General features: G+C 40.1%; 1 protein-coding gene and 1 long non-coding RNA gene across 19 annotated transcripts in view; one reads left to right on the top strand and one right to left on the bottom strand.

Moving 5' to 3' along the window:
• LOC129532356 (uncharacterized) overlaps window positions 1–27,575 on the bottom strand; it is a 151,913-nt gene that overhangs the window by 10,056 nt on the left and 114,282 nt on the right. The window lies entirely within an intron of this gene.
• TNIK (TRAF2 and NCK interacting kinase) overlaps window positions 1–27,575 on the top strand; it is a 398,334-nt gene that overhangs the window by 308,072 nt on the left and 62,687 nt on the right. For 6 of the 18 annotated variants that reach the window (XM_019024030.3, XM_019024029.3, XM_055381453.2 and 3 more), the window contains 5 exons: window positions 11,235–11,345; window positions 12,189–12,275; window positions 13,342–13,530; window positions 22,540–22,704; window positions 25,263–25,502. In XM_019024030.3, the coding sequence (XP_018879575.1) occupies window positions 11,235–11,345; window positions 12,189–12,275; window positions 13,342–13,530; window positions 22,540–22,704; window positions 25,263–25,502 (792 nt within the window). The remainder of the gene's footprint in view (window positions 1–11,234; window positions 11,346–12,188; window positions 12,276–13,341; window positions 13,531–22,539; window positions 22,705–25,262; window positions 25,503–27,575) is intronic. The other 12 variants (XM_019024032.3, XM_019024031.3, XM_055381456.2 and 9 more) reach the window with 3 other exon arrangements.

Here is a 27,575-nt window from a genome sequence, read left to right as displayed (position 1 = left end):
CTGGAAAGTCCTGGGACAGCAGAGCATTTGGTAAAATTCAGTAGAGATTGAAATTGTATTTTGTTTAACAGCATGGACTCTAGAACCTAAGACTGCCAGGAGTCAAATCCCAGCTTTCTTCCTTATTAGGTGTGTGAGCTGAGTAAGTTCTTTAACTTTCCTGTTTTACAATTTCCTCATCTGTAAAGCAAGAAATAACAATAGCATTTACCTCACAGGGCTGTTGTGAAAATTAAATGAGTTAATTCATACAAAGCCTGCCGACATCACTAACACATAGTGAGCCCTCAATAAATATGAGTTGTTCTTGTTATTGGTGTAGGTGCCTTTGACCAAAGTCAAGGAAACAGATTTCCAAAGTTTGAACTCCTTTATGTGCTACAGTAAAACCTTTTTGGATTTATTAAAATAAATGTAAATAGGTAAGCTTCTTTCTATGCTTCGGGAAGAATATTTGTTATAATACTGGGAGGAATTCAGTTATATCATTAAGAGCAATAAATGTCTAATAGTTCTTAGTTGGCCAGCTTTAGGTTCGTGTAGAGGTAAAATGCACTATCTTTACAGGCCAAGGCCAAGGTTTAATCTTAGCTGTGTGGTCTTTGGCAAATTACTTAACCTCTCTGAACCTCAGCTTCCTTACATGCACATTTGGTAAAATAATATTTACTTTTCATGATTGTTGAGAAGTAAATGAAACCATAAATACAGAGGACTTGGCACAATGCCTAACACAAAACCTGGATTGGTATTCTTGGGTGAATATTTTATTGTTATTTTGGAACTGATGATTTCAAAGTATAGTACTGTTAATTTTGTTTTTCATTTTAATGGTGCTGTCTGTAGATAGCATTTCCCCATTCCCTGTCTTCCTTAATTCCTTAATGTACCTTCCCTGTTTAGTGTAAAACCTTGACTTTTTCATCCCCTTTTGAAAGCATTTTTCCAGAGCACATTTTCATTACGTCGTCTTACTGGGCTGTTTATCTGCTGGTGAGTTAGCCTGCAGTCCTGGCCTTGTCAGGACAAGGAGGCGGCCCATTCTTTGTCCTTTTGTGGATTTCTTGTTTAGTAGGGTCAACTGCCACCTTGGGAAGTCTCCTTTTCCCAGTGAAACCTAGAGGACCTTCCCCTGGAGAAACTGCCTTCTGATGGATTATCTTATCAGTATTTCTTGCTGTCATTTCCAACACTGTAAATTATGATCCCATCATTGCCACCAAGTGGCTGCATGAAATTTCATTTCCTAACAATATCTAAATAAAGTTCATAAGAAACAGAGATCTTGTGCTGAGTGAATAACAAGCTTCTTGCATCAGGGAAATAGTACCTTCCGAGTGACCCTCTCACCAAAAGGGTGAGAACGTGGCAGTTCAGTAAGACACTGCCTGGGTTTGAATCTCAGATCTGCCACTTACTGCCTTTGTAATTTTGAGTAAGACATGACTTCTCTATGTCTCAGTTTGACCATTTATAAAATGGGATGTAATACATACAAACCACTTAGAACAGTACCTGGCACTGAGTAAACACCTGAATAAGTTCAAGGAGAGTGTTACATGTGAAGGGAAGAATCTTGCTTCTCATTACCTGCTTTGTTATTGCTGCCCTGGGTCATCTCTTTCCAGGGTGAGGGCTTGAAGCTGAATGCAGCCTAGGCAAGTACAGTGGGCACAAGCAGGAGACAGGAAAATCGTGTGGGTTTTTACCAGTGCAGCATTTCTACCCACTGGACCACACTCCCAGGCCCCAAGCCAGAGGAAAGCACTGTGAGCAAGAATAATTCCCCCATCTCAGAGCCTGGAGTGTTAACACATCAGCACTGCTGAGAAGTGGTCCTTAATTCACTTAATCATTAACCACAGGTGTCCCAGTGTGTCCTGTGAGCAGTGGCTGGCTAGTTGGAGGCAGCACAGCTTTTTATTCCTGGATGTCATTAGCATCAACACAAGATTAAACACTTTCTAGCTGGGCTTTTGCTCTGTTATTTCAATAACTGAACAGAAATTATGAAACAGCTGGGAACCATCCTGGCAAACCAGATGCTCATTGTCCAGGACAAAGCGTGCCCATGAGCTTTGGATAATGGTCAGTAATCGCATGCACATGTAAATCACACTTGTGTTTCAGGGAGCCGTGTCATCTGCATGGATATAAGGAACCCCACCTCCCAGTGGATCGCAAAAGGGCTTCTTGTTCTAACTTACGTGTTGTGCCAAAGGAGTTCTGACTTTGTCCGCTTTGTCACCTGGATCCTGTGATGGGAGGGATTTCCTGCCATAGTGCGGGAATTGGGCTGACATCCCTATTCTGTAGTGTAAAATGCTACTGAAATCTGGAGTCCTTTTGCCCAGGCTCCTGACTACACTTTTAAGACATAGGAAGGTAGAGTACGCTAGTGTTTTATACTTAACAGCATTTCATACTGAAAAAAACCTGGAGTTAGGCAGTTGCTGATCCTTGGTGTATCTAGAGTACCTTGCATGGAAGGTAGGGATGGCTTTTTAGTGCCTGCATGCAATGGACATCACACAGACCTACCCTCCATTGTCTAGGGTCTTCACAGAACCACCTTTATTACATCTAGTCTGTATGTTTTGTGTGTTCACAGTCTTCTTAGTTATTCCTAACCATAGAACTATGACAACAAAATAGTTTCACATGAAATCTTATTTCACATGACATTTAAATTGAATTGCTTTTATTTTGATTCTTGTTTTCTTTAGTGAGTGGTTTTATAGAATCATAGAGGCTGGGGAATATTAGGAACCTCAAAAGTGATCTCAGCCAATTCTTCTCTCAAAGCAAGAATTCCTTTTGCAATATTCTTCAAACAGGGTTATCTAACCTGTTTAACATATAATCTTTCCTGGTATGTCCGTGGGCTTGAGGCAGCACATTCTATTTTTGAACAACTCCTAATGTTGGAAAATTTATCTTTTCGTTGATTCGAGTTCTTGTGATATCCCTGCATTAATACAGGTTGTGCCAAATAAAACTGAAATTCCCTGCATATCTGCCCTAGAAATGTGTGAAGACATTAATAATGTTTTCCCACAAATGTTACCAGTTCCTGCAACCTTTCTACATATAAGTTAGCATCTTCAGTATCGTCTCGGGAGTACTGGAGTGGCCCTCTCTGTAAATACTGTATTAATAAACTGGTTTATAACTGGCTTGTCTTCATAGGACTCAGTCTGAGGGTCTCACACTAAGGCTTCAGAATGATGACAGTAGGAATTTGGGGGTTTCATCTGCATTTGACTTTCACACTAACATTCAGAGTCGTAGGTACTAGGGATGTCCATTAGGCCATTCTTGCTCCTCTGTATGACACCTGGGAAATCCCGTGTGATTGTTCTCCCAGGAGAAACTGAGGCTCAGAGACACTAAGGAGTTTGTGAATAATCACATTGACTAGCATCCATGGAAGAGGCAGGATGAGAATTCTTCTGCACCCCTTCGTGAAGCTCAGTCTGTTTAGAACTGTCATGCCTCTTTCAGTGTCCGCAAAGACCAGCTTGCACACATGTGCTTGACAGTGCTTAGCCATAGGGCTGTCTGCTAATCAAAAGTTGGCCTGTGAGCACAAAGCAAAGGCTTCACTTAGGCAGTTAATTATTCAGGAAAGCTCTCAAAGGGTAGGTTGGATAGTTTATCTCTCATGGTGTAAAGTAGGTATAGAAAGAAAGGAATGAGTTATATCCGGCCTGTCTAGCTTTCCCAATGTTCTCTGATTACTATTTCTGAGAACATTGGGAAAGCTATGGTAGCTTTAAGGTAGGTAACAAGTAAAGATAGAAAGAGGGGAAAATGGCAACTTTAAAAAGCATTAGACAGTATCTTTTACTTTGTATATACAGATGCTTCTTGTGGACCCAAATGAGGCAGCATGGCAAGAGTCAGGCATGGAATATAAATCCTGGCCTCGCACTTACCAACCGAGTGAACTTGGGCAAGATATTGGCCTGGATGTGCCTCAGTTTCCTTAACTGTCAAATGGGGGTGATGACAGTATTACCTGCCTCAAAGGGTTCTGGTGAGAATTAAATGAGTTAATATGAGTACAGTGCTTGGCATCATAGGCTGCACTACGTAAGTGTTCTTCATTATGCATATAGTTATTATTATTTTTGTTTTTATTTCATTGTCATATAGTGAATTCAGAGGTGCCAGACTGCTTCCCCATCACTCTTGTGTCCTTACATAAAAAAAGGTTTGGAACTCCAGTTTTAGTCACAAGGAATCATGCCCTTACCCTATAGTCATTGGTGTGCAATGATCTTCCCAAAACTAAAACTTTAGCAATGTTAAATGGGAAAATGGAATGCCCAGAAGCTGGAATACCTCTCATCACAAGTATAGCTCCCGTGAAGCTTATACAGAATGGTCCTATTTAAAGTGAGGGGGCATGTGTGATGTGCAGTCAATTCAAAAGACCACACTGGGTCCTTTCATTCTGAGTGTCTTTGAACAGAGAGCCCCTGGGTGGAGGGGATGGTTTGAGGTACTTCCCAAGGAGCCTGACTTGATCTTGCACCAGCCGTTTTCCTGTCCTCTGGAGGCCAACTCGGGTCTTCCACAGTCACAGTAGGGTTTCCTCTCACCGCTTTCAGGAGGTCACCCAAGATGAAAAGCAACAGGAGCTCTCCAAGGGCAAATAAGAATTCTGCTTCGTTTCACTCTGAATGGTTAGATTTTTGCTTTGCAATGTAGCATAACCTTGCTCAGACTCTTAGAATGAACAGATTTGCAAGATTACTTAATGTATATCCTCATTGAAAGTTTAGCTGAAGGTGACTTACTCAAGGTCAAACAACATTCACTCATTCGTCACTTTTTTTTTTTTTTTTTTTTGAGATGAAGTCTCACTCTGTCACCCAGGCACAATCTCATACAGTGGCACGATCTCAGCTCACTGCAACCTCCGCCTCCTGGGTTCAAGCAATTCTCCTGCCTCAGCCTCCTGAGTATCTGGGATTACAGGCACGCACCATCACACCCAGCTAATTTTTGTATTTTTAGTAGAGACGGGTTTTCACCATGTTGGCCAGGCTGGTGTCAAACTCCTGACCTCAGGTGATCCGCTCGCCTTGGCCTCCCAGAGTGCTGGGATTACAGGTGTGAGCCCGGCCATCAAACACATATTTACAGAGCGCTGCTATGTGGTCTTCAGTGTTCGTATTGGTGGCAGTGCAGGACCAGAATCTAGTCTGTTTCCAAACGATTTTATTCTTTCCCCAAGCCCTGTTGCCTCTCTTGCCTACCCCTCTATCCCAATGACACGTTGCATTGCAGCTATAGGATATTAATTCTCAGATGTGGATATCACTTGGGTCCATATAATGGGAAATATGATGTATATAAAAGATGGACCAGGGCCAAGATTTGTTTCTCATTTTTTGGCTTATTATGACTTTTCCTCGTTCCAAAAGGAGGAGTTAAGGTGGCTTAAAGAGATTAATACAGCAATTAAAAGTAAAATAAACAAGAAGACAATGTAGAAGGGAATATAAAGTAGAACGGAGAAAGAAGATACAGGCAGGAGCGGAGTCAGTGCACAGAATGCCTGCACAACATGGCATCCAGTGCTGTTGCCCAGGGTGGTCACCAATCTGCTCTGAGGCCTGACATATGAGAAAAGAGACAGATGTGAAGTGGTTGAGATTCATGTTGTCCATCAGATAAGAGTAAACCAGTTACTCAGACAAGCTTTCTGAGATCACACTGAAAACTATACACTTGCCTAGTAAGTAGTGCAATGAATAATGTCTGAGGCAATATTCCTGGCATAAACGCAGTGGTTAGCTTTATTCAGCTATTTTGAAGACATCATAAAATACAATTTTATGGCATTGCAGTTCATCAAAGTCACTTCTATGAGAGCTAGAACACCCTGGTGTAGGTGCGCACTTTTCTGCTTATCTAAAGTAATCTAAGAAGAGCATTTAAAGAAAAAAAAAAAAAAAGGAAAGACTGACTCCACAGCCCTTGTGAGGAATACGCATGAGGATTATCTCTTAAAACTAGACCTCTAATGACAATTCAGAATTTAAGGGTTGAGGTGATATTCTCTGCAAAGAATTTAAACAGCAAAAATTCTACATAGCCAATTTGGGATAAATGCATTACCTTTGAGGGCCCCCTGAACAGGTGGGACAAAATTACTATTCCCTCATTAAAATTAACTAACAAATTCACATGCTTGAAAGTGCAGCCACACAGCCTCCACCTAGAGGTAGTGTGAGGGGAGCATTCATAGGGAGAATCAAAACTGCCCCCAATAGATCCCCAGATCCAGCAATCCCACCACTGGGTGTATAGCCAGAGGAAGGGAAATCTGTGTGTTCAAGAGATAGCTGTGGCCGGGCGCGGTGGCTCACACCTGTAATCCCAGCACTTTGGGAGGCCAAGGCGGGCGGATCACAAGGTCAGGAGATCGAGACCATCCTGGCTAACACGGTGATACCCCGTCTCTACTAAAAATCCAAAAAATTAGCCAGGCGTGGTGGCGGGCACCTGTAGTCCCAGCTACTCGGGAGGCTGAGGCAGGAGAATGGCGTGAACCCGGGAGGCGGAGCTTGAAGTGAGCTGAGATTGCACCACTGTACTCCAGCCTGGGTGACAGAGCAAGACTCCATCTCAAAACAAAACAAAAAAAAAGAGATAGCTGTGCTCCTTTGTTTATTGCAGCAGTATTCACAATAGACCAGATATGGAATGAACCCAAGTGTCCATCAGTGCATGCGTGAATAAAGAAAATGTGGTACTTACATACAATGAAGTACTATTCATCCATAAAAAAGTGAGATTCTGTTGTTTGCAACAACGCAGATGAACCTGGAAGACATTATATCAAGTGAAAGATTCCAGCCACAGAAAGACAAATACCATGTGATCTCACTCACTGGTGGAATCTAAGATGTCACTCTCATAGAAGGAAAGAGTAGAATAGTGGTTACCAGAGGATTGGCAGGGGGCAGTGGTGAGAGACTGGTCAATGGGTGCAAAGCTATAGATGAGAGGAATAAGTGCTGGTGTTCTATTGCATAAGAGGATGGCTGAAATTCACAATGTATTACATATTTCAAAATAGCTATAAAAGGTTTTTGAATACTCTCTTCACAAAGAAATGATAAGTGTTTAAGATGGTAGATATGCTAATTACACTGACTTGATCATTACATAATTTATACATGTATGTAAACATCACATTGTACCCCATAAATATGTCCAATTATTACATGTCAATCATAAATATTTAAAATAAGAACTTTTAAATATTTCATGCCTTTCTTTAATGTTTAAAATAAGAAATTTAAAATATTTTAAAATAAAAATAAAAAGGAATTGTCCTAAAAAGAAATCATCCTTGGCGAACATCAACAGAAGACAAAAGGGACATGAAGTCCCTGATTATCTACTCCATAGAGTAAGGCAACAATTGTTAGGGCCTGGAAAACTTTAACAGTAGGTTCTATCCATCATCTCCCCACCGGAAAAAAAATTAAGAAACTTATAAGAAGCCACTGAATGTCCAATTTTAAGGAATATAACTTTTGGCAACGCCTACAGGAAGACATGGATGAAAATATACTTCTAGGCAGTTCAATATAGGTGGAGAATCTGCCAACAGTTTTAGAGTAGTTGGTTTAAGCCATTCTTTTCTGATAGCAGGACCACTATCTTCATTATGTATAATTTGAATAAGATCTAGGAATGCTATTTGATTCTCCCCTTTCCCTTTTTTTCCAGTTTAGACTCTTATTCCCTTATTTTTCATGCCTTTCTCTAAGATGGCAAACAGGTACATTCCAGTGCCAACTGTAGGTGGCTCTTTTTAGAAGAACATTCTCCAGTTCTGTCTGTGTTCAATATAAAAGAATGTTCCAGCCAATAAGAGCTACTTAAGAAGGGCATCAAAGAGTAAAGGTCTGGTACAAAGCTCTGCAGGGCTTTCCCCTCTTCTATTACTTATCTAGTTTGCAGTATTCAACACAACAAATATCATTGGTGGCTGGCCTGATATGGAAACAATGGGAGATAAAAACAAGTGGAACAGAGATCTTGCCCACACATGGCTTTCAATCTAGATTGCAAAGTTGGTAAGATATACTCAAATAGCCATACTATAAGGTATGGAAAGGTAGCCATACCATCAGTATTGACAGGAGGAAAAATTCTACAAAGAAATTTAAGAGGATACTGTGTTGTCTTTTCCCTCAAGTTTCTTACTATGTTCAGCGCAACAAACTCTTAGGTGCACCTGCCAGGTGCCAGACCCCCGTCTGAGGGGTTGGGGTACAGCAGAAATCAAGCACTGGCCTTGCCCTCAGAGAGCTGCTTCTAGCAAGAGTCATCAGAGCTTTGTAAAGGTGTCTGCCTGAGGCCAGGGACTTGGTCTTGCATTGATATGTTTTTTTATATCCCCTCCCTCATACAGCTCCATGCACAGGAGGAGAGAGGCAAATATTTTTTCAAGAATGGCATTAACATTGAGACACAGCAGCTGGAAATTGGCAGGGTGCCCTCAGAAGGTTGGGAAAGCGATTTATTTTTCCAACCTCACCACAGGAACCAAAGCCCTGGCAGATGCCTCCATGTGTTAGCGGCGGCTGATCCGAGTGAGATCATTATTAATTATTAGTTACTTTTGAGTGTCTTTCTCAGAAACTACAGAGTACTTGGGAAGCCCAGACGCTCTTGAGTTGCAATCAATACTGTATACACCTTGCACAGGGACCTGAGTGGCATGTAATTATAAAACAGTATTGATTCCTGGCAAAGGGGTTCAAAATGTACAAATCCTTCACATAAAAATCAGCTAACTCTTCAAAGGGCTTGATTATTTTCCTTTCCTTAAGAAAGAGACGGATGGTTGGAGTAAGAAATTTGAAATATTAGCTAAATTAGGGCTATTTCCTGCCAGGATCCAGATCTGTACACATAATTATTTTATTCTCTGTGCTGGCACTGATTCACTTTGGTTGAGTATTGGAAATGTCTCTGTTTTGGGTCTGTAATCCAAATTATTCAGTCAGTGCCTATGCTGATGTTTTCTACTCGCATCTTCCTGTATTATTTTTCTGTAAAACAAATACTCGCATGTCTGGGACTTGCCTCATGCTGGTACCCACCCCACTCCTACTTTTCCTGCTCTTCTCTATCCCATCGTCCACTGTGCCCCTTGGCCGGGGACTTCACCTGCCCTCCTACAACCTATCGTCACCAAATCCTGCCTATTTTATTTTGGCCTAATTCTAATTTCTGTATCTAAATTGGTGTCCACTGAAGTCCTATTAGAATGACCAGCAACCTGTATAGTTGTTAGTCTTTATTCCTCTTGGCTGTGTCTCCATCCTCAGCAGTGATTATAAACATGGACTCTCATCCCACCTTTGCTGAAATCATTGATGCCCTATCATTTTATACCTAGATCCACAGAATGGCCTTGCACTGCTTTTCAGCTTCTAGTCTTGCCCCTTTTCATGGCTGATGGGGAGGCCTTTTGAAAATGCAAGTCTGATCAAGTCATTTGGCTGCATGAAGTCCTCCAATAGCTCTCCTTCGCCTGCAATCCAAGATGGAAAAATCATTGTTGATCTGGAAGTGACAGAAACTGAGTCTTAAGAGACGCAGCTTATCTCCCAAGACTCAGAGGTTATTGGAAGACAGCAGGTCCGGAGGATTGCTGCAGGAGCTCCATCGGGAAGGCTTCCACATGGGCTTCTCTGGCATTCTGAATATCTGTGGTTGGTTTAGCTGGGGCTGAGACACAGAACTTGTGTACAAAACTATCTCCCTGGTTGTGTAGAGCTAACTTATCAGTGTGAGACAGTCACAGTTTATTCCACTCTGGGTACCTCATGTTTCCTAAGCTATGCAATGAAGTCTTGTTGAGAATGTGCCAAGGAAATGGTCCCCCTGGTATGTCCCCTCTGAACTTCATATATGAGGAAAAAGAAATCCCAAAGCCAATAAAGGATCTGACACAAAGGGCCAGCCGCCTCTCTCAAAAGGTGCACTAATGCCATGATGTATGGGAAAAGACTTGGTAATATGTGACAATCCTGTGCATTGCAGGATGTTTGGCATCACTAGCCTCTCATGGTAAATGCCAGTCATGCTCCTCAGTCATCAGAACCAGCAAAAATACTCCTCACATGTCCTTAGATAGTTGCAAATGCTCCAGAGAGGGGTAATGGCACTGCTCCTACTTGAGAACCACTGGCTCCTGTAACTGCTTGGCCTAGTTCTAACTTCTAAAATGTTCTCCTTTCCTGAGAGTATAATGAAAAGCCAGATACTTTGTGATCTTTCTATCATTCCTCTGGCTTCTTGGTCTTCCGTAATGATTGAGCTCAGATGCTGGAGTCACATTGTCTGGCTATGAAATCAAGCTCTGCCATTTACTGGGTGTGACCTTGAACAATTACTTAATCTCTCTGTACCTCAGTTTTCTCAGATAAAATGGAGATAATAATGACATCCACTTATTTTTGTGAAGATGAAATGAAATAAAGCATGTAAGCTGTTTATCACACTGTCCACTGTTGGAGGCATGGTAATTGTATGAGGTGATGATGATGATTGACGATGACGATGATGATTATGATGGCTCCCAAGCATAAGGGTCTTATTCGAGCAAGAACTTGAAATTGACACTTAATAATGAATACTCCAGAAAACACAGACAGGCAGCATGATATATGAGAAAAGGTAGCAGACTAGGTGGGAGTCAGTAAATCCTATTGCACCCTCTGCCATCAATTCTGTATGGCTTTGAATATGTCACTTCACCTCTCTGATTTTTACATATCTATGAAATTTTTGTGTTACATGGTGTTAAAAAGATTGAATGACTTAAGCATTGTGAAGTAATTTCATAAACAACTTGATGATATGTAATAAATAACCTGTTTTGCATTGGCGTTTTCTACGCCTGACTTGAAAACCCTCACCAGCCGTGGGGAGAACACACTTAACAGGAACTTCTTGGTGAGAGTCTACTTACATGGTAAATGGAAGTATGTTATGCGTGACACTGAATCTCTCTCTCTCACCCCCTCCCTGCCAGTGTACCCTCCAACAGCCCCGGAGAGAAGAACCTTGGAGCATTTAGGCATCTCTCATTAAAAGTTCATGTCTGGGGTTCAACAGCTTTTCCTGCTGGCTCCCTGACACCCCCCACCGGGGCCTGTTGCCTTCATGGTTGTCTGCTTGTTGCCCCACAGCAACAAAGGCGAGAGAAGGAGCTGCGGAAGCAGCAGGAGAGGGAGCAGCGCCGGCACTATGAGGAGCAGATGCGCCGGGAGGAGGAGAGGAGGCGTGCGGAGCATGAACAGGTACAGCTGGGACCAGGAGCCCCACTGATGGTCCCCCGGGAACCCCAGCACCAGCCATCTCTGGGGTGTGGGTCACCTTTTCTGAGGAATGCTCAGTTTACATGGGTTTTTACTCTTCCTCAAGCAATTATGCTCACCTATTCAAGAAGTCAAATGCACAACCTTGGCAATGCCCACCTATTCAGCCTTGCTTTCTTCCCAGACAGAGTTCCCTGACATACCCGGATCTTCCGATTCTCCCAACCCTCGGTATCTGATTTGAAGGTAGCACTGAAGCATGAAAAATCAGCCAAGTCCCACTCTTTCACTGCTTCAGAAGAGCTTTTCTACTCATGCCATCTCTGGTCTTTATGACTTTGAGTCATTGATGCAGGCCCCTCTCTCTTTGCTAGAATCACATTCTTACAGCATAGTGAAACTCTGCAGGATGGTTCCATTACAAAGACAGTGCACGATGGCATTCAACAGTTGTCTTATTCCTGCTGCTTGCACAGGAGCCTCTGAACTTTATAGCATTGTTAATTCCAGGTAGTCCATAAAGAGAAGAACCTGTAATGAAAAGCTTTAACATGTAGCTGGGCTTATTAAAACCAAGTAGTAGCAGTAAAATGCCGAGACATCGCAGTCAGCTGTTGGCAGGTAGAGGGACTTGTGCTTTTCATTATGTTGAAATGCATTTGCTTCCACGTTACATACTCTTCCTGCTTTGTAAGAAGGTATTTGGGTATTTTTCCCCTCCTTCCTTCTACACTTTACTTAGCGGCTCTTGTCGCCTTTGAAATTACTGGTTCATTTCTCTCTTTCTTTCTGTTCCTCTGAATTCTCTGCTGCCTACCTCTCCAGGAATACATCAGGCGACAGTTAGAGGAGGAGCAGAGACAGTTAGAGATCTTGCAGCAGCAGCTACTGCATGAACAAGCTCTACTTCTGGTAATGGGAAAGCCAAGAGCCAGCTGACCTGCTCTGTGTTCATCTTGCAAGTGTTTGTGTGTGTGTGTGTGCGTGTGTCCTTCTAACATACCAGTCCAGAAGAGGGGACCTTCTAAGCCTCAGGGACCTCAAAAACCTCATAGAAACTTAATACATTTTCTGATTGATTTTGCTGAGTCCTAATATATTTAATACAGTTGTTATGCATTCTTTATTAACTCCATTTATTTGTACAACTTGAGTATAAATCCAGCCTTATTATAAGTACAAACTGCTTTTGAGACCTAGTGTGTTTATTGCAGAGTAATTTTTAAGGCCATTTGCGACATGCTGGAATACAATCACAGCAAAATGCACCTCTCCCATAAGAACCCATCAGCTCTACAGTCATATTTCATTTACAGACTATTAGCTTTACCCTTATGATGGGAACATTTTGTGTCCCTTGCTCATGCAGCTTCCACTTGAAGTACAGTACTTTTTTATTATTATAGCACTGCTCTCCAGATGGGCTTTTTGGTGTATTTTTTAAAACTGAACTTTTTATTTAATGGCATTCTGATATTTTTTAGCCTGTACATAAGCTTGCTAATGGCCTTTGTAGGTCCAAGTTTTATTAAATGAAAGATGATTTAGGCACTATCTTTGGCTGCTTATTTCGTTTGTACTTAATTGTACATGTTTGAGTGGTTTAATTACTAGATCAGGAAGTGGGTGACTTTTTCTAGGAGTTGTATGCCGACCATTTAAATGTCCTCATTATTGCCATTTTGTCACTTGTAATTCATCAGGGACAAGTCATTTTGTAATTGATGGGGTTCGGTAGGGATTGCCATTTTAAAGCAATAGCATCTTCATTAAATGACACATTCTTGTGTAGATACTAACACAAGGCAGTAGCTTATTTCTCTGGCACATCCTGACATCCTTCTGTCATTCTGTTGGTATTAAGATCCTTTGTTATTTAGCATTATTTTGCCTCCATTGCATGCTTATCTGGTACTGGCCGATGATTTCTATGTGATAATTTGGGCTTTTCTTTGCTCCTCTTTCCTGATCTGGACAGGAATATAAGCGCAAACAATTGGAAGAACAGAGACAAGCAGAAAGACTGCAGAGGCAGCTAAAGCAAGAAAGAGACTACTTAGTTTCCCTTCAGCATCAGCGGCAGGAGCAGAGGCCTGTGGAGAAGAAGCCACTGTACCATTACAAAGAAGGAATGAGTCCTAGTGAGAAGCCAGCATGGGCCAAGGAGGTAAGTAAGCAAGGGTAGCCTCACCCTGTTGGCCAGGCTTTTGACTCTAATGAGTTTGTCTGGTAGAAGTGGAGAGTTAACCCAGTGCTGCAAAGTTGGAAAACAATTCATCATAAGACACATGCTTTGCTTTTGCAAGAACTATAACATTATTTCTGTAGAGAAATGGCAAGATACCTTCCTTCATTTGTGAGTTTTTTTTTTTTTTTTTTGTATATCTTTGTGGTTGCAATGGACTTTTATAGGAAATAACAGAAGATAGAAAAAACCTTTTTTCTGATACTCATCCAATTGAATTTGTGGCATGGAGGATTTTTAGTGACCTTTTTGTTGAATAATGTGATTAAGGATTTATAGAATTCTAGGAAGAATCAGTTCCTGTCCATGCCTGGACCCTGTTGCTGATCATTAACATTGTCACTAACATAACTTTGTTCACTGTGATACTACCAGCAGATGCACAGTTGACCTCAGACCTGTGGTGGTGGTATTCACTTTTAGGATCAGAGGTCATTAGTGTTTCTTCTACACATACTTCCTTCATTTGCTTAACTACTAGACTAAGAAAGGATTTTCAGGAACTTAGCACTATGTTGAGCTATTTTAATAAAAACTGCTTGGATGGGAGGGAAAAAAGGGTGATAGCCAGACAGGTAAAGCAAACAAACAAAATAACCCCAACCAAATCAGCAACCTTTCCAGGGAGTCACTGTGTGAGGTCATGTGCATAACACGCTGGTTTTCAGTTCAATCATTATTTCTGGCATCTAGTGATTTCCTTTATTTTATGGTGATCATAGCTAGTCATTTAAAAGGATGTTTTGGAGTTTTTTGTATTTTTATCTAGAATCTTTAGATATTGATAGCTCACGCTTTTTTCAAGTTATCTAGAATGCAATATTACTAGAACCAGATTTCTTACATAAGATCCTATTTTTATGAAAATAATTCTTTGTATTTGTCTAACCTATCTGACATATGTACAGAAAATGCTTGATATAATGTTGTCCTAATGTTAATGATAGTGGTTTATGGGAGCAGAAAGTAAAAAAAAAAAAATGAATTTTTAAAAACTTTTTTGTACTTTTACATATTGTTTAAATCCTTTAGAGTGATCATGTATTTTTTTGTGAAAATAACTTTTTTCTTTTAAAACTTTAAGTGTGTGGAAAAATTGTTTTGATTTGTGATGAAGAATTTTTTATCACTTTCCCTTATATCTGTAAACATGATCCATATTTACCTATGTCTCTAACATCTGCCTCTTTCTCTTAGATCAGTAATTCAATTTTGTGATCCTACTCCCAGGTACAGCATCGACCCCTTAATAATCCACCTGTTCTTCCAGCTAAGCAAAATCACTATGCTGCTAAACAGCAGCTGACATGCTTCTTGGCTGGCAGAGATGCACCACCTTCCTCTACTGCTAAACCATTACCTAGCCATGCCAAGTTGAAATCCTCAGCTAAGCCAGACCCACAGCTCCTGACCATGGCAGGTGTTCAGACCACTGAAAAACTAGCCTCTACAAAGCTAATGTCAGTAGCACCTGCAGGAATTAATGATTCCAGATCAAGACTCCTGTTTGAGCATCACCCATGGAAGAAAGATGGACCAGCTTGTCCTATTAGACTTGGTTTGGAAGAACAACTGAAGCATCAGGAAGCCTTGAGGACCATAGTGGGATCTCCAAGGCAATCTCACTCCCAAGGATGTAGCCCAACTCGAGAGTTAGGATCTAAGGTCATTTGTGTGTCTTCTCCCAGCGTCTCCAAAGTGACAAGCCCCGAGTTGTCCATTACTGCACTTCAGGAGGGCCTTAGAGATTCATGTAGACCTTGGGGCAGGAAGAGCATGAACTCATGCATCTTTACAAGTGCTTCTACTTTTCTAAGAAATGCTGCATCGCTAAGCGACCTCTCCTTGATGCATGACCACTTGGCTTTCAGTGTTCCCAGCCCCAAGCATGAGTTTAGGAGAGGGACACCTACGGATCCCACTGGAAAAGATCATTGTGTTGTGCAAACCATTCCAGAATTTCTTCTTTCCCCTAGACAGCTCCCTCATGCACAAATGTACCAGAAGAGGGGGAAACGCATGAAACAGTTTTCACCTCCTTCATTCAGCCTTTACCCAGCACCTTGTGATTTGAACTTGTCTACCTTGACTTCACTGTTTTCCAGTTGCTATTTGTCCTCATCACTAAATTTACTGGCCTGTCCTCTCTATTCAGAACTAGTTCATAGCTCCCAAGCTTTCAGGAGACATGGCATTCCTGGGGGCAGATCTTTGCAGATGTCATCAAGGCACTTTTCTAGACCTCTTAATTCCCTCATGCTTCCTGGTCAGGCTCCTAGCAGTAAAAGAAACACAGCATTTGAGCATGCAAACAACATGCCTGAGTCATCAAGCACTCCTGATGTGAGGTTTCCCAGTCACCATAAGTCTGGGCCATGTCTGGTGGGTGACATCTTCCAAGGTCCCTGGCTTCCTGGCATCTGGTGTGCTTCCTTTGGGCTTCATGCATTTCCACAGATATATGGGAACATTCTTTGGGGATTTCATATTTAGTCCTCTGCTCCTGGGTGTGGTTAACATAATCCAGCTTCCAACTAACCATTGTCTGTTCATGAAACAGTTCCCAAGTCTTAGAGTGGGTGATCATATTTTAGAAGAAAGATGAAACGTTTAGTTGATAGAAGGAGAGTGACAGTGCTAAATTTAGGACTGGAGCAATCGACGTACAAATAAGAACAAATAATTGTCTGCCTTGGTTTGAGTCATCATTTTTAACACCCACTTCTTAAAGTAGGAATAAAAATCAGTGCAAGGATCTTTATATTCTTGATCTTTTAATGCTTCTCATCAGCAATGTATGAACTTTTTATGTAAAGCATTATTTACAGATGTCTTTTCTCATATTAGGAAGGCAGGGGCTCAAAGTGACCAAGTAGTAATATACGTTTCAAAACTTTAAATATGAACATAGCTTATCAGTATCTTAACTATCAAGTTATAAGAAAACCTGGGTTAAACCCTCTGGAGGTAAAATAAAAGGATGCCATTTTCTTTTTTTCAAATGCATCCTCTGTGCCCATGCCACCGTCTCCTGTTGTGTAGGGTTGGGACTATTTTGCCCCATGTGCCACTGAAGGTATCAACTAGCTCTCTTCCACCTACTGCAACCTCTTCTGTGATCTGTTCCAGCATTTGTTTTCTAACTCAGCTCTATGCCTTCTCATCAAGTTTTTTTTCTTCTTCTTTGCTTACTTTTCCATCTACTTCTCCTCTTCCTCATTCCAAATCGATAGTCCTTTATCAGCAATGTAATGCTCTTATACTGCTTTGTTCTCTCTGTTCTTGTTTCTTCATTTTGTAAAACACAAGTGATCACTGCATTTCTGAGAACCTTTCTGATTAATATGTTGGATATTGTAGAGCAAGTGAAAATGCTCAGTCATTTGCAAATCTTGTTGAGCTCTTTTCTCCCTCCTTTTACTGAGTATTCTTTCTGTCCTGGATGTCACATTGGCCTTAATTTTCAGATTTTAGCCAGAAAAGAACATGAATGTCTCTGCATTAAAAAGACAGCTTGGAGCCAGGCACGGTGGCTCACATCTATAATCCCAGCACTTTGGGAGGCAAAAGCAGGAGGATCTCTGGAACCCAGGAGTAGTTAAAGACCAGCCTGGGCAACACAGTGAAACTGTGTCTCTACAAATAATAATAAAAATTAGCTGGGCATGGTGGTGCATGCCTATGGTCCCAGCTACACCAAAGGCTGAGGGTGGGACTTGAGCCTGGGAGGTTGAGACTGCAGTGAGTCATGATTGCACCACTGCACTCCAGCCTGGGCAAAGAGTGAGACCCTGTTTCAAATAAATACATAAATAAATAGACAGGTTGGGGGCATTCTCACTGCTTTCAAATTATCTGCCATTTCTGAGTTGGGATGGATGTCAGGTATGTACTGTGAAAATATCAGTATGATGTTCTGTTGAACATCGGCAGAATTTGAAGGTCTTCTTCCTCACTTTTTGGATGATGGAGATTCCTTTTTCTTTCTTCTGCTCCTTAAATGGCATGTGATTTTCTGGGGCTGGCAATAACTGTGTGGGCTTCCCTTCCTTTTCCATCCCACATACTTAAAAAAAAAATTGTACCAAAGCTCAGCAGTGAAAGAATGCTTTGTTTACATGAGTATTACATGAGATTGTATTTTATTTTTTTTAGGACTCCATCATGTTCTCTTTCTGTGATATATGCCAGTCCTGGAGTGTTTGTTTGCAAACATCAATCTGATAAGGGCCAAAATATCTCTTTATTTCCATTAGTTCACTGGACTTTGAAATCACTGTGTATAAAAACTCCTTCTCCATCCGGATTTCTCTGCTCTATACCTAAGTGGTTTCTTTTTCCTTTTATATTAGTTAGTTTATATATAAAGTTCCCAAACTAGCATTTAGAGAGTTTATATCTTTCCTCCATTTCTGCATATCTCTCTTATGATTAAATATAGGAGAGACCTGGAAGGAAATAGTAAGGAGTATGTTTGAGTTCAAGTTCTTCCACTTCCTGCCTGCCTGACCTAGGGCATGTCTCCTGCCTTCCTGAGATGCAGCTTCCTCATCTGCACATCTGCCTCACAATTGGGAAGTTCATGGGCAATAATGAATATGCACGTGCCATTTAAAGTTACATACTACACAAATACAAATGAAATACGGTATTCAACATATTCCTATTTTGTTTCCAAGACTGTTGTAGCTCACAAGGAACAAGTGTTTTGTCTCTTGTTTTGGTCTGGATTTCATATGACCAATTCATGGCATCGCCTATCTCTTCACCCACCTCTCCCAGGTGATAGATAAGCACTTCTTTATTTCCTATATCAACTTTCTAAGATTTTGCTTCATTACTTTTAAGTATGTGCTCCATTCACACAGGGATCTATACCTTTTTCTGGAATATTGGTAAGAAGTTGATCTGGGAAAATAGTCCAGGCCCTTAGAGTCAGACAAGATTGCATCTTAAGCATTCTTTATGAATGAGAGTCTCCCCCGTGCTCAGAGGTGACCCGGAGCAGAGGCGTCCTCAAACTTGCTCAGTAACCATCTGCCCATGTGGTTTTGCCCAATGATATTACTCAGCTCTTTATGTGACTAGTGAGTACAGGGTCAAAGTATCTAAGGAGCACTTAAAAGATACTTACTGGCTTCTTTCTCTTTCTCCAGCATTGCCAATAAACACAAAAACCAAACTGTTTTGTCCAGTTGGGGAAAAAAAGAAAATACCCATATGATTGTGTTGAATTCACCATGTACTAATTCTTAAGTAGAGCCTTCTGAGACCTTCCTAAACCCCGTGGACTCTACATATTATAAAATACTATTAGAATGCACCCATATGACATAGTAAATATATATTTGCTGTCAACAGTTTTTAAATTACTTCTATAAATGTTTTGAAATTCTCAGTAGATGTTATTCATTATTGTAAAGTGAGACACTGTAACCTACAAATTGTTTTAAAATATAAAAAACAATTTGACAACTGACATTGGTACAGTGTTTCTCTTTATTATGTTTTAACTTTTTAAAAAATTTATTTTGAAATTGTTTTGGAAATCCTGAAATTAACAACTTTATTTTTAAGTTGTCTATATTTGTATAGCCTTTATGTATACCAGAGGCCATAGACATTACTCCCATGCTAGGCAGTGGATAACACAGACCTGTCTAGAGCAGAATTTTATTTCTGAGACCACAGTTATTTTTTTCTCTATATATAATGCTATAGTAAATCGTATAGCATTTTTGCAGAGGTGATCTAAACTTCTCCAAAGTTATTTTAGTTTTCATGTTGAAACGATTTTTTAATAAGAAAAAAATACTTTTAATAGTGAAGTTGGTCAGTCTGTGCTAACCTTCTCTGTATTTCTGATAATTCCTTCTACTGTGAAATCATTTATAACAGGTATCTTTTGTTGTTATGGTCTAGCACCTTCACACTCCATACCTGATGGTACTGGAACACTTTCTAATTGGTGCTCCTGGCATTGTATGTCTTCTTGGAAGCAGGCAGTTGGAGCAGAAACTTGGGTCCTAGACTTTTTTGAACATCCTCAGGCATTGAAACATATCTTCTTGTTCCCAGTTTTTAATCACATGTATCTTTCTTCTAGATGGGAGAGGGTTTGGAGGGAGACTTTCTTTTTTTGTCTCACATATTTATCTCCTGTTCAGTTAGCAGACATAAGTTGTGATAAACCAGGGAACAGGCCTTTGTCTAGTATGAAAATAATGAAAAGGGCCTGCCTAGATACCCTATCCAGCTTTCTCTCTGTCCATCTGAAGGTATTATTAGGAGAAGTGCCACTTCCAATGTTTGATTTGATCCTTTGCTCCAGTTCTTAAGGTGATCCTGCAGTGTAAAGACACTTGGGCGGCATTATCTTCCTAAAGACTTCAGGACTAGGTTTTCTTGAGACAAAGTACGTAATGAGATGCCTCATCGTTACACCCTTTTCTTAGATTTTCAATTTTCTTTGGACAAACTTCAACCCAGGAAATTTCAGTACGCTGGAGCCTTCCTGAAATAATTTTCAAAATGTAACAATTACTTATGCCATATATTTTTAGAATGGTACCGACTGAAATATACTAATGATAGAATTTAATATGTAAACTGTTAGAAAGCATAAGAAATTTTTACTAGAAGTACATTAGCAACATCTATACATGACTAATCAAATCCATTCATTGCCTGTGAAAACCAGTACCCTAGTTTCTGCCCTGTTCATTTCTAATGATAGCTTTAGGGCCCCCTGTGGCCTGTGATCCTATTAGCAGCAGGGATGCTTAGACTGGGGCCTTGTTGCTGACACTTCCCAAAAGAATTCTTTCTTTATCTCAAAAATGGTTTCTTTGCTCAAGATAGAGTCTTTGGGGGCAAACTTTTCTACTATTGTTTTTAATGTGCTGTCCCTTAATGTACATTTAAAGCTATCAGTGTATTTTAGAGCCAAAAATAATAATTACAAGTATTCCTCACTCTGCATATATTTGGTTCCTGAATTTTGGGTGACAAGTGGTTTGGATAGTGGGAATTCAGACACTGAAGGATGCTTATGTATGACTTATCTATTAATGATCTACCCTGAAAATAAGAAAATGGATAATATTTGACCAATTCCAGTGGTCTAGAAATATTAACCTTCTTTCAAAGAGTCTGGCATTTGGAAAAGTGATATATTGCATGCCTTGATCTCAGTTTATCTATTGCTGTCTTTGTGGGACTTTTTCTTCTTTGTGGTCTTATCTCAAAGCTGGCTTTGTTCTTTTGCTCAATGCAATAGCCAAATAATTATTGCTGATGTAATACTTCGCACACATGCACACACAAAGTACACATGTTCTGGTTTATATTCCTGGCTTTTTGCAGCAAATCTTATTTGGTGTGTGGTAAGCTTCTGGGACATGGGGTTTCAAAACCAAAGCCAATTGTATGTACCCTGCACAGCCATGGTGGGGGAAGAGATGTTCAAATTACTCCTCAGTAGAGGCAGGAGGGCTGTTTTTCATTCTGTAGCTTATCTTATTGTGTTAAAATATGCGAGGTTAGTATGAGTTTAAAAACAGACTTACTTTGTATATTTGATTGAGTCTGCCTCTAGAAAGATTCAAAATGGGATAGGGAGGATGGGGGAAAATAGCTCTTTCAAGTTTTTATTTCAAATCAGGCAATAAAATGAATAAAGACTTTTAGCTGCTACATAAAAAATATGCAAACAGACATGAATATTGAACACCTGCACGTGGGTTCTTAAAATGCTCAGTGAGTCAGCAGAAGAGAATTAAGGGCTCACTGTAAAGGCCATCAGTGTGGGGAGAATGGTTGCATTGTCCTGGTGGCTTTGGGAAGCACAACAGTCAAGTTGGTGCTGAAGAAATAAAGGACAGGACACAGTAGATCTGGAAGAAAAGTCATAGGCTTCTTGAAGTTGTCTAAGATCTTAAGCCATATCTTAGAGTGCGCACCTTGTTTATCTAAGTTTCTCTTTAAAATTGCCCTCCGAGGCAGCCTTTCTGCTGTAAATATGTACTAAAGGTAATGATGACCTGTTTAGAAAGGGCATTCACTGGCTCAGCATTTCCCATGAAGCCCTTGGGATCTGTTATCTGCTTTGGGCTGAAAGAGACCCTGGAAGAAAGGGAATGACAAGGAAATGAAACAGCCTGAGAGAAGACAGCGTTAGAGGGGAAGAGAAAGGAGGAGAAGCAAGAATGAACACCACATGTGTAGAAACAGGGAGGAACAAAGGGAGAGCAAGACAGTGGAGTCCAAGCTGGACATGAAAGAATGAGATGGGGCAGTGTATTTGAGGAAGCAGGAAAGACAACTGGAAAGAAAGACCCCTAAAGAGAGAAAAAGAAAGTGATACAGGAAGCCTATTTGAAACAGGCCACGCTCATTAAGCAGGCAGCCTGGAACACCCACTTGTCTATCAGTAGGACACGTGAAGAAATGCAGGGTGCATGCACTCAGCTTCATCCTCTTGTTCTTCCTCTCATGTTCCATGAGTCAACCCAAAGCAATTTTCTATGTTCCCCAAGCCATCTAAATGCATGCTACCATTCCCTTTGATTGTCTAGAGTGCAAACTGTCTTCCTCACTGACCCCATGGCATTGCGACCAATCAGTAAGATAATATCACAATCAATACAAGATAAACTCTTAGCAGGTCACGAATTCCCTGCTAACCGAATAACACTAGATAATGGGTAATGGAAGAGTGATGGCTTGGGTGTTCTATTTTGTTGTTGCTGTTGCTAGTGTTCGCTCTTTGCAAACTCTTGATGCAGCACAGAAATAGAGTTTTGGCTTCTTAAAATCAGTTGATCAGAGGATTCAAATGGCTGTGCAGGTGACTACAGAAAATCCTTGCTAGAAGGTGATCTACTTCTATACATTGAGGCTATCTTTTTTTTTTTTTTTTTTGGGTTGTAGGTAGAAGAACGGTCAAGGCTCAACCGGCAAAGTTCCCCTGCCATGCCTCACAAGGTTGCCAACAGGATATCTGACCCCAACCTGCCCCCAAGGTCGGAGTCCTTCAGCATTAGTGGAGTTCAGCCTGCTCGAACACCCCCCATGCTCAGACCAGTCGATCCCCAGGTACAGTCTGCCTCCATTCCATCAGGCATTCCAATAAGTTGCACAAGAAAACCTATTAAAAGCCTAGGGAATTATAACATGGATTCAGGCACAGGATCAAATTATGACCCTTAATATAGAATTTATAGTAAAATAGGTGGCCCCACTGATTTTGAAGAGTAGAAGAACAAGTGAGAAAGAAAAAAGCATCACCCTTAAACTTGAGTCAACCACAAACTCACTTCTATTTAAATTGGCCTCTCTGGGGACCCATAGGAGTTCCTGCAAGGTGAGAACAAGCATTCTTTTAGTTGCAATTGCCAAAACTAGAATTCATAGAAACTTTGAGGTGTGTGTATGTGTATGCATTATATATTTTTTGTTTTCTTGGGACTTTGGCATGAGCCTGAAACTGAAAAAATTAAATAGACTTGGTTAAGTAAAATTACGTCTTCTAAGCCAGTGGTTCTCAAAGTGTAATCACTGGACCAGCAGCATCAACCATCACCCAGGAACTTGACAGAAATGCAGATTATTGGGCCCACTTCAGACCAACTGATCAGCAACTCTGGGGGTGGGGGAGGCCTGGCAGTCTGTGATTTAACAAGCCCTCTACGTGATTCTAATGTACTTTAGAGTTTGAGAACAACTATTAAAAGCTATAGGGTAAAGAAAAAAGATTACTCCACTTTTAGGAAAGGGGGGGGGTTTTTGGAAGTTCTGCAGGACTTTTAAGTTATATATGCCAAAAATGAAATATGAAGTGAAATAGATTAAGGAATTGCACGAAAAATAATGTAGTTTCTTCTGCCAAATGTCTTAAATTTCTTCCAGGCATCCACCTGTGTTAAGACTTCCACGAAATATTTTAAGGTCACCTTTGAAATATGTAATGCTGTTTGAACTGGAGTTTAAAAGAGTAGTGATAAAATCAAGTATTCTTTGTGTTTTCAGTTTGCCTTTAGTAAATAACGTCCAAGATTTTTCAGCACCAGTCAGCTTGGCATATCTTCCTCTTGGCTGTTTTTAATTTGTATATAATTCTTTCATGCCTAACCCTCAAAAAGATATATTTTTTTACAGGAATTTCTATTTTAATGTACAAATATCCTCTTTTAAAACCCCTAACGTTGACCTTGGAAGGTACTTTGGCCTTTAAAAGGGGAGAAGAGAGGGAAAATGTACTTGATGAGAACAACCAGAGTGAAAATGTAGATATTTTGTGACAGTTAATTCACTTAAGCATTCTTCAGGTGCTTCAGTTTGGGGGTTGTGTGGTGTGGTTTTTTAAATTTTTTTATTCTTTGGCTCTTTTACAGTGGGTTTGTGTTTTATACTAGATATTTTTTTAAATGGGCTTTGTTTTAATATTATTATTTATTTAATGATATTTAACATTAATATAAATCCAGTAGGTTCTATCCTGGTTGAAGCTTAATGTTCAGCTAAACTGGGCTTTGGAGATTTCCTCTGAACTGTCATTAATAACATTCCAGCACTTAAATTTAAAACCAAAGAGGATTTGACAGGTCCTTGCACAAAACAGATATTAAACTAATGTTTGTTGAATTAACAGTGTAATTTAGAAGGCACTCTAGATTTTTTTCCCAACCAGGATTTATGGGACACCTTCCCCATGGCAGGCACAGAGCTAGCCTAGGGGATATGACGATGAGCATGACAGACATAGCGCCTGTCTCTAGGGAGCTCACCTTCGTGAAGTAATAGGAGACACGCTTAGATAAGCACTAACTATGAGGTGTGAAGAGTGCTATGGCAAAGTGGTGCCCTGCACTCTGGATTTTAATGATTTGTCTTTAAGAGCCACAGCTTCGCTGAAAGACTGCCTTGTCTTCCCTGCGTGAACAATATCACCACATGCCCAGTTGGCCTAGTTGAGATACTTAACTCAAAAAGTTACATCCTGGTGTCAAGAGATAATACGACAGCATAGATGGTAAGAGCCAGCACAGGAGAAAGTAGAATATCATAGAGGTTAGGCTTATGAGCTATGGGTGTAGAATGCCTGGTCCAGTCCATGCTCCAGCAGGTGTTATCTGTGCAATCTAGGGTATTGCTAAACCTCTCTACACCTTACATTGTTCCGGTGTAAAATGAGGGAAATGACTGTATCCACCTCAGGATGGACTCAGTGAGTTCATAACAAGTAAGATATTTAGAGCAGTTTTTGTTTTACAGAGCAACACCCTGTAACGTAAAAGTTAGGGGTTTTAAAGGAGGAATTTCATAATATTAGCAGAGAAGTGCTTATAAAATACATTGCATTGCTGGTCAATAAATATTCACTAAATATACAGTAGTTATTGTTATTATTTCACACATTCCACTGACTTAGCATTCCCAAGTAAATCATTTAACTTTGTGCCAGCCCTACATATCGTTCCAATGGAAAATTTTGAAGAGCTGTTAAAAAACATGCTATATATAGTTGTGATAGACTCTCTATAGTCCAATTTTTGTGCCCTTGAACTTTTTTTTTTTTCCTTCAGCTCACTGAGGTACTGGCTGATCTGTTTTCTCTTCTAATAGTGCTGTTTTCATGTTGTTTTGATGCTTAGATCCCACATCTGGTAGCTGTAAAATCCCAGGGACCTGCCTTGACCGCCTCCCAGTCAGTGCACGAGCAGCCCACAAAGGGCCTCTCTGGGTTTCAGGAGGCTCTGAACGTGACCTCCCACCGCGTGGAGATGCCACGCCAGAACTCAGATCCCACCTCTGAAAATCCTCCTCTCCCCACTCGCATTGAAAAGTTTGACCGAAGCTCTTGGTTACGACAGGAAGAAGACATTCCACCAAAGGTAATATTTACTGGGGTGTTTTTCTTAATCACCAGCATCACTGATGATTTTTATTACCACTATTCCAGACCTTTCGTAATAGTGGAGAATGTGATCATGCCAAAGCACTTCCCCTTCTCATGTTTGTTTTGGTCCCTCTTCATTCCCTGGCTAAGACTTGGATTGCCATTTACCATGTCTGACCTTTATTTCCCCCGCAAGAAAACTGAAGTCAGGTAGATTGAAGCACAGATCCTACGTCCAAAGTTAGAACTCTCAACACCAAGTATTCCAAACTGTTATTTTGCTATCCATATTAACAAATAAAGTAATGGATATTTCATTGATGACTGAATCTACATCAAGACAATTGAAAACTTCCAGATAAAAAGTAGAAAATTCATGTATTCCTATTTTTAACAACATAAGAGTGAAGCCAGATTTCAGGGGTTCAGAAGATAGTATTGTTCTTAGGATATTTTAGTTGGCCCCATTTTAAGGAAAGCTCTTTCTAGGTCAAGTCATAATTTATTTCCATCTTTAATTAACTACTGAGGAAAAACCTTAGGGTAAAATGACCAGCCATTCCACTGGACAGAACAGCCCTGAGTTTGGGTTCTTTTGTTTTCCTATACCAAGTCATTACTCATTCCAAGAAATGTTCTAGAATGTGGCTGTGTGCATCTAGCTACAAACAACCTGGAAGTATTTCAAAATACTAGAGACATTTTTTGCATCAGATTCTTCCTGGCTCAGGAATCCCCCTTTTCCTGAGCTTAGCATAGAGGCTGTGACAAGTGGAATGTTCCACAATTTGCAGAAAATGCCACTGTTAATTCCAGAAGAAAAAGAAGCTTTTACTCAATTACAAATACATTTCCTCATCTTCCTCTTAAAAGGATATTATAACAAGAGTCCCATTATTTTGAAAATAAAAACAGCTGATAATTTTTTGAGATTCTTTGTGGAAGCAGAAATGCCATCAGAAAAAAAAAGGGTACATAGGGAGCAAAAGTCAATATGAAAAATAAAGTTGGCAAAGGAGCAGACGCAATACATGGAAAAGCTGAAAACTGAATTTATTGGTCCACTCTCTAAAAATACACAGGCATACATGCATGAACCTGGGAGAAAATTTTAGATGAATTCAAAAACTTAGGTTTTAAGAGTTCGTTAGGCTCTTTTGTCTCTACAACTATGTACATTTATGGTAAGGAAAAGAAAAAATAATAATAATATTTAATTTGAACAGGTAGTAGCATTGATTTGGTCATTCTGCTTTACTTCACTGACTCATCTTTATGTTAAAATGAATAATAAAAACTAAATTTTCAAAACAAAGGATGACACTTTACACTGAAAGTAATTTTCTGTACTAGGATTCATAATATGATTCTTTTAAATAATGGACTCCTTTGGTACACTTAAAATATTTAATTTCATTTTAAAATGTCTGTTTTATAAATTGGGACATACTTCAATTCTACCTTAGGTTTCTGCCAGATGAGATAATAATACATTTTCCTCAAGTCTTATTGGTACTTACACAGCCTTTTTGAAGATCCTTCCAGTATTTTCAGTATTAATTCTGCTTTGTATTATGTTCTATTACGTTCACTAATTGACCAAGACACAGTGCTTTTGGTTTTTGGTTTTAGTAGGTAATTGCAAATCAATTAGAAAGTAGAAACATTCAAGATTTATTGTGGTAGGTTCTCTGAGCTCACCAACATATGACTTGTGTCTTAAGCTCTATCCTGATATTCTAGTTTCTCACCAGATTTCATGATTTCCTTATCTGTTTATTGTGATGTAAGCTAAAAGTGGAACTTGCTTCATCTAGGTGGCTCTCAGCTGATGCAACTTCCAATGAGTTAATGATACCCTAAAGAAATTCCTGGTATTTACCACTTTTGCCCAACCAAGAGAGGTCAATTATTTTTAGCTCAGTGTATCAAAATTATTAGCTTTACCTATCTTTAAATTTGTTTTTAAGATTGAGGATGACCCTCTTTAATGGTTCCCAAATTTGCTCATTGTTTTTTGCCAGTAGACCTTTGTTTGATTTTGTTTAGGGAGTTTAATATTTCTTTG

This window comes from Gorilla gorilla, chromosome 2 (assembly GCF_029281585.2).
Source record: "Gorilla gorilla gorilla isolate KB3781 chromosome 2, NHGRI_mGorGor1-v2.1_pri, whole genome shotgun sequence".
NCBI classification, from domain to species: Eukaryota; Metazoa; Chordata; class Mammalia; order Primates; family Hominidae; genus Gorilla; species Gorilla gorilla.
Note: the sequence above shows the minus strand (reverse complement) of the source record. Positions and strands in the feature narration are given on the sequence as shown.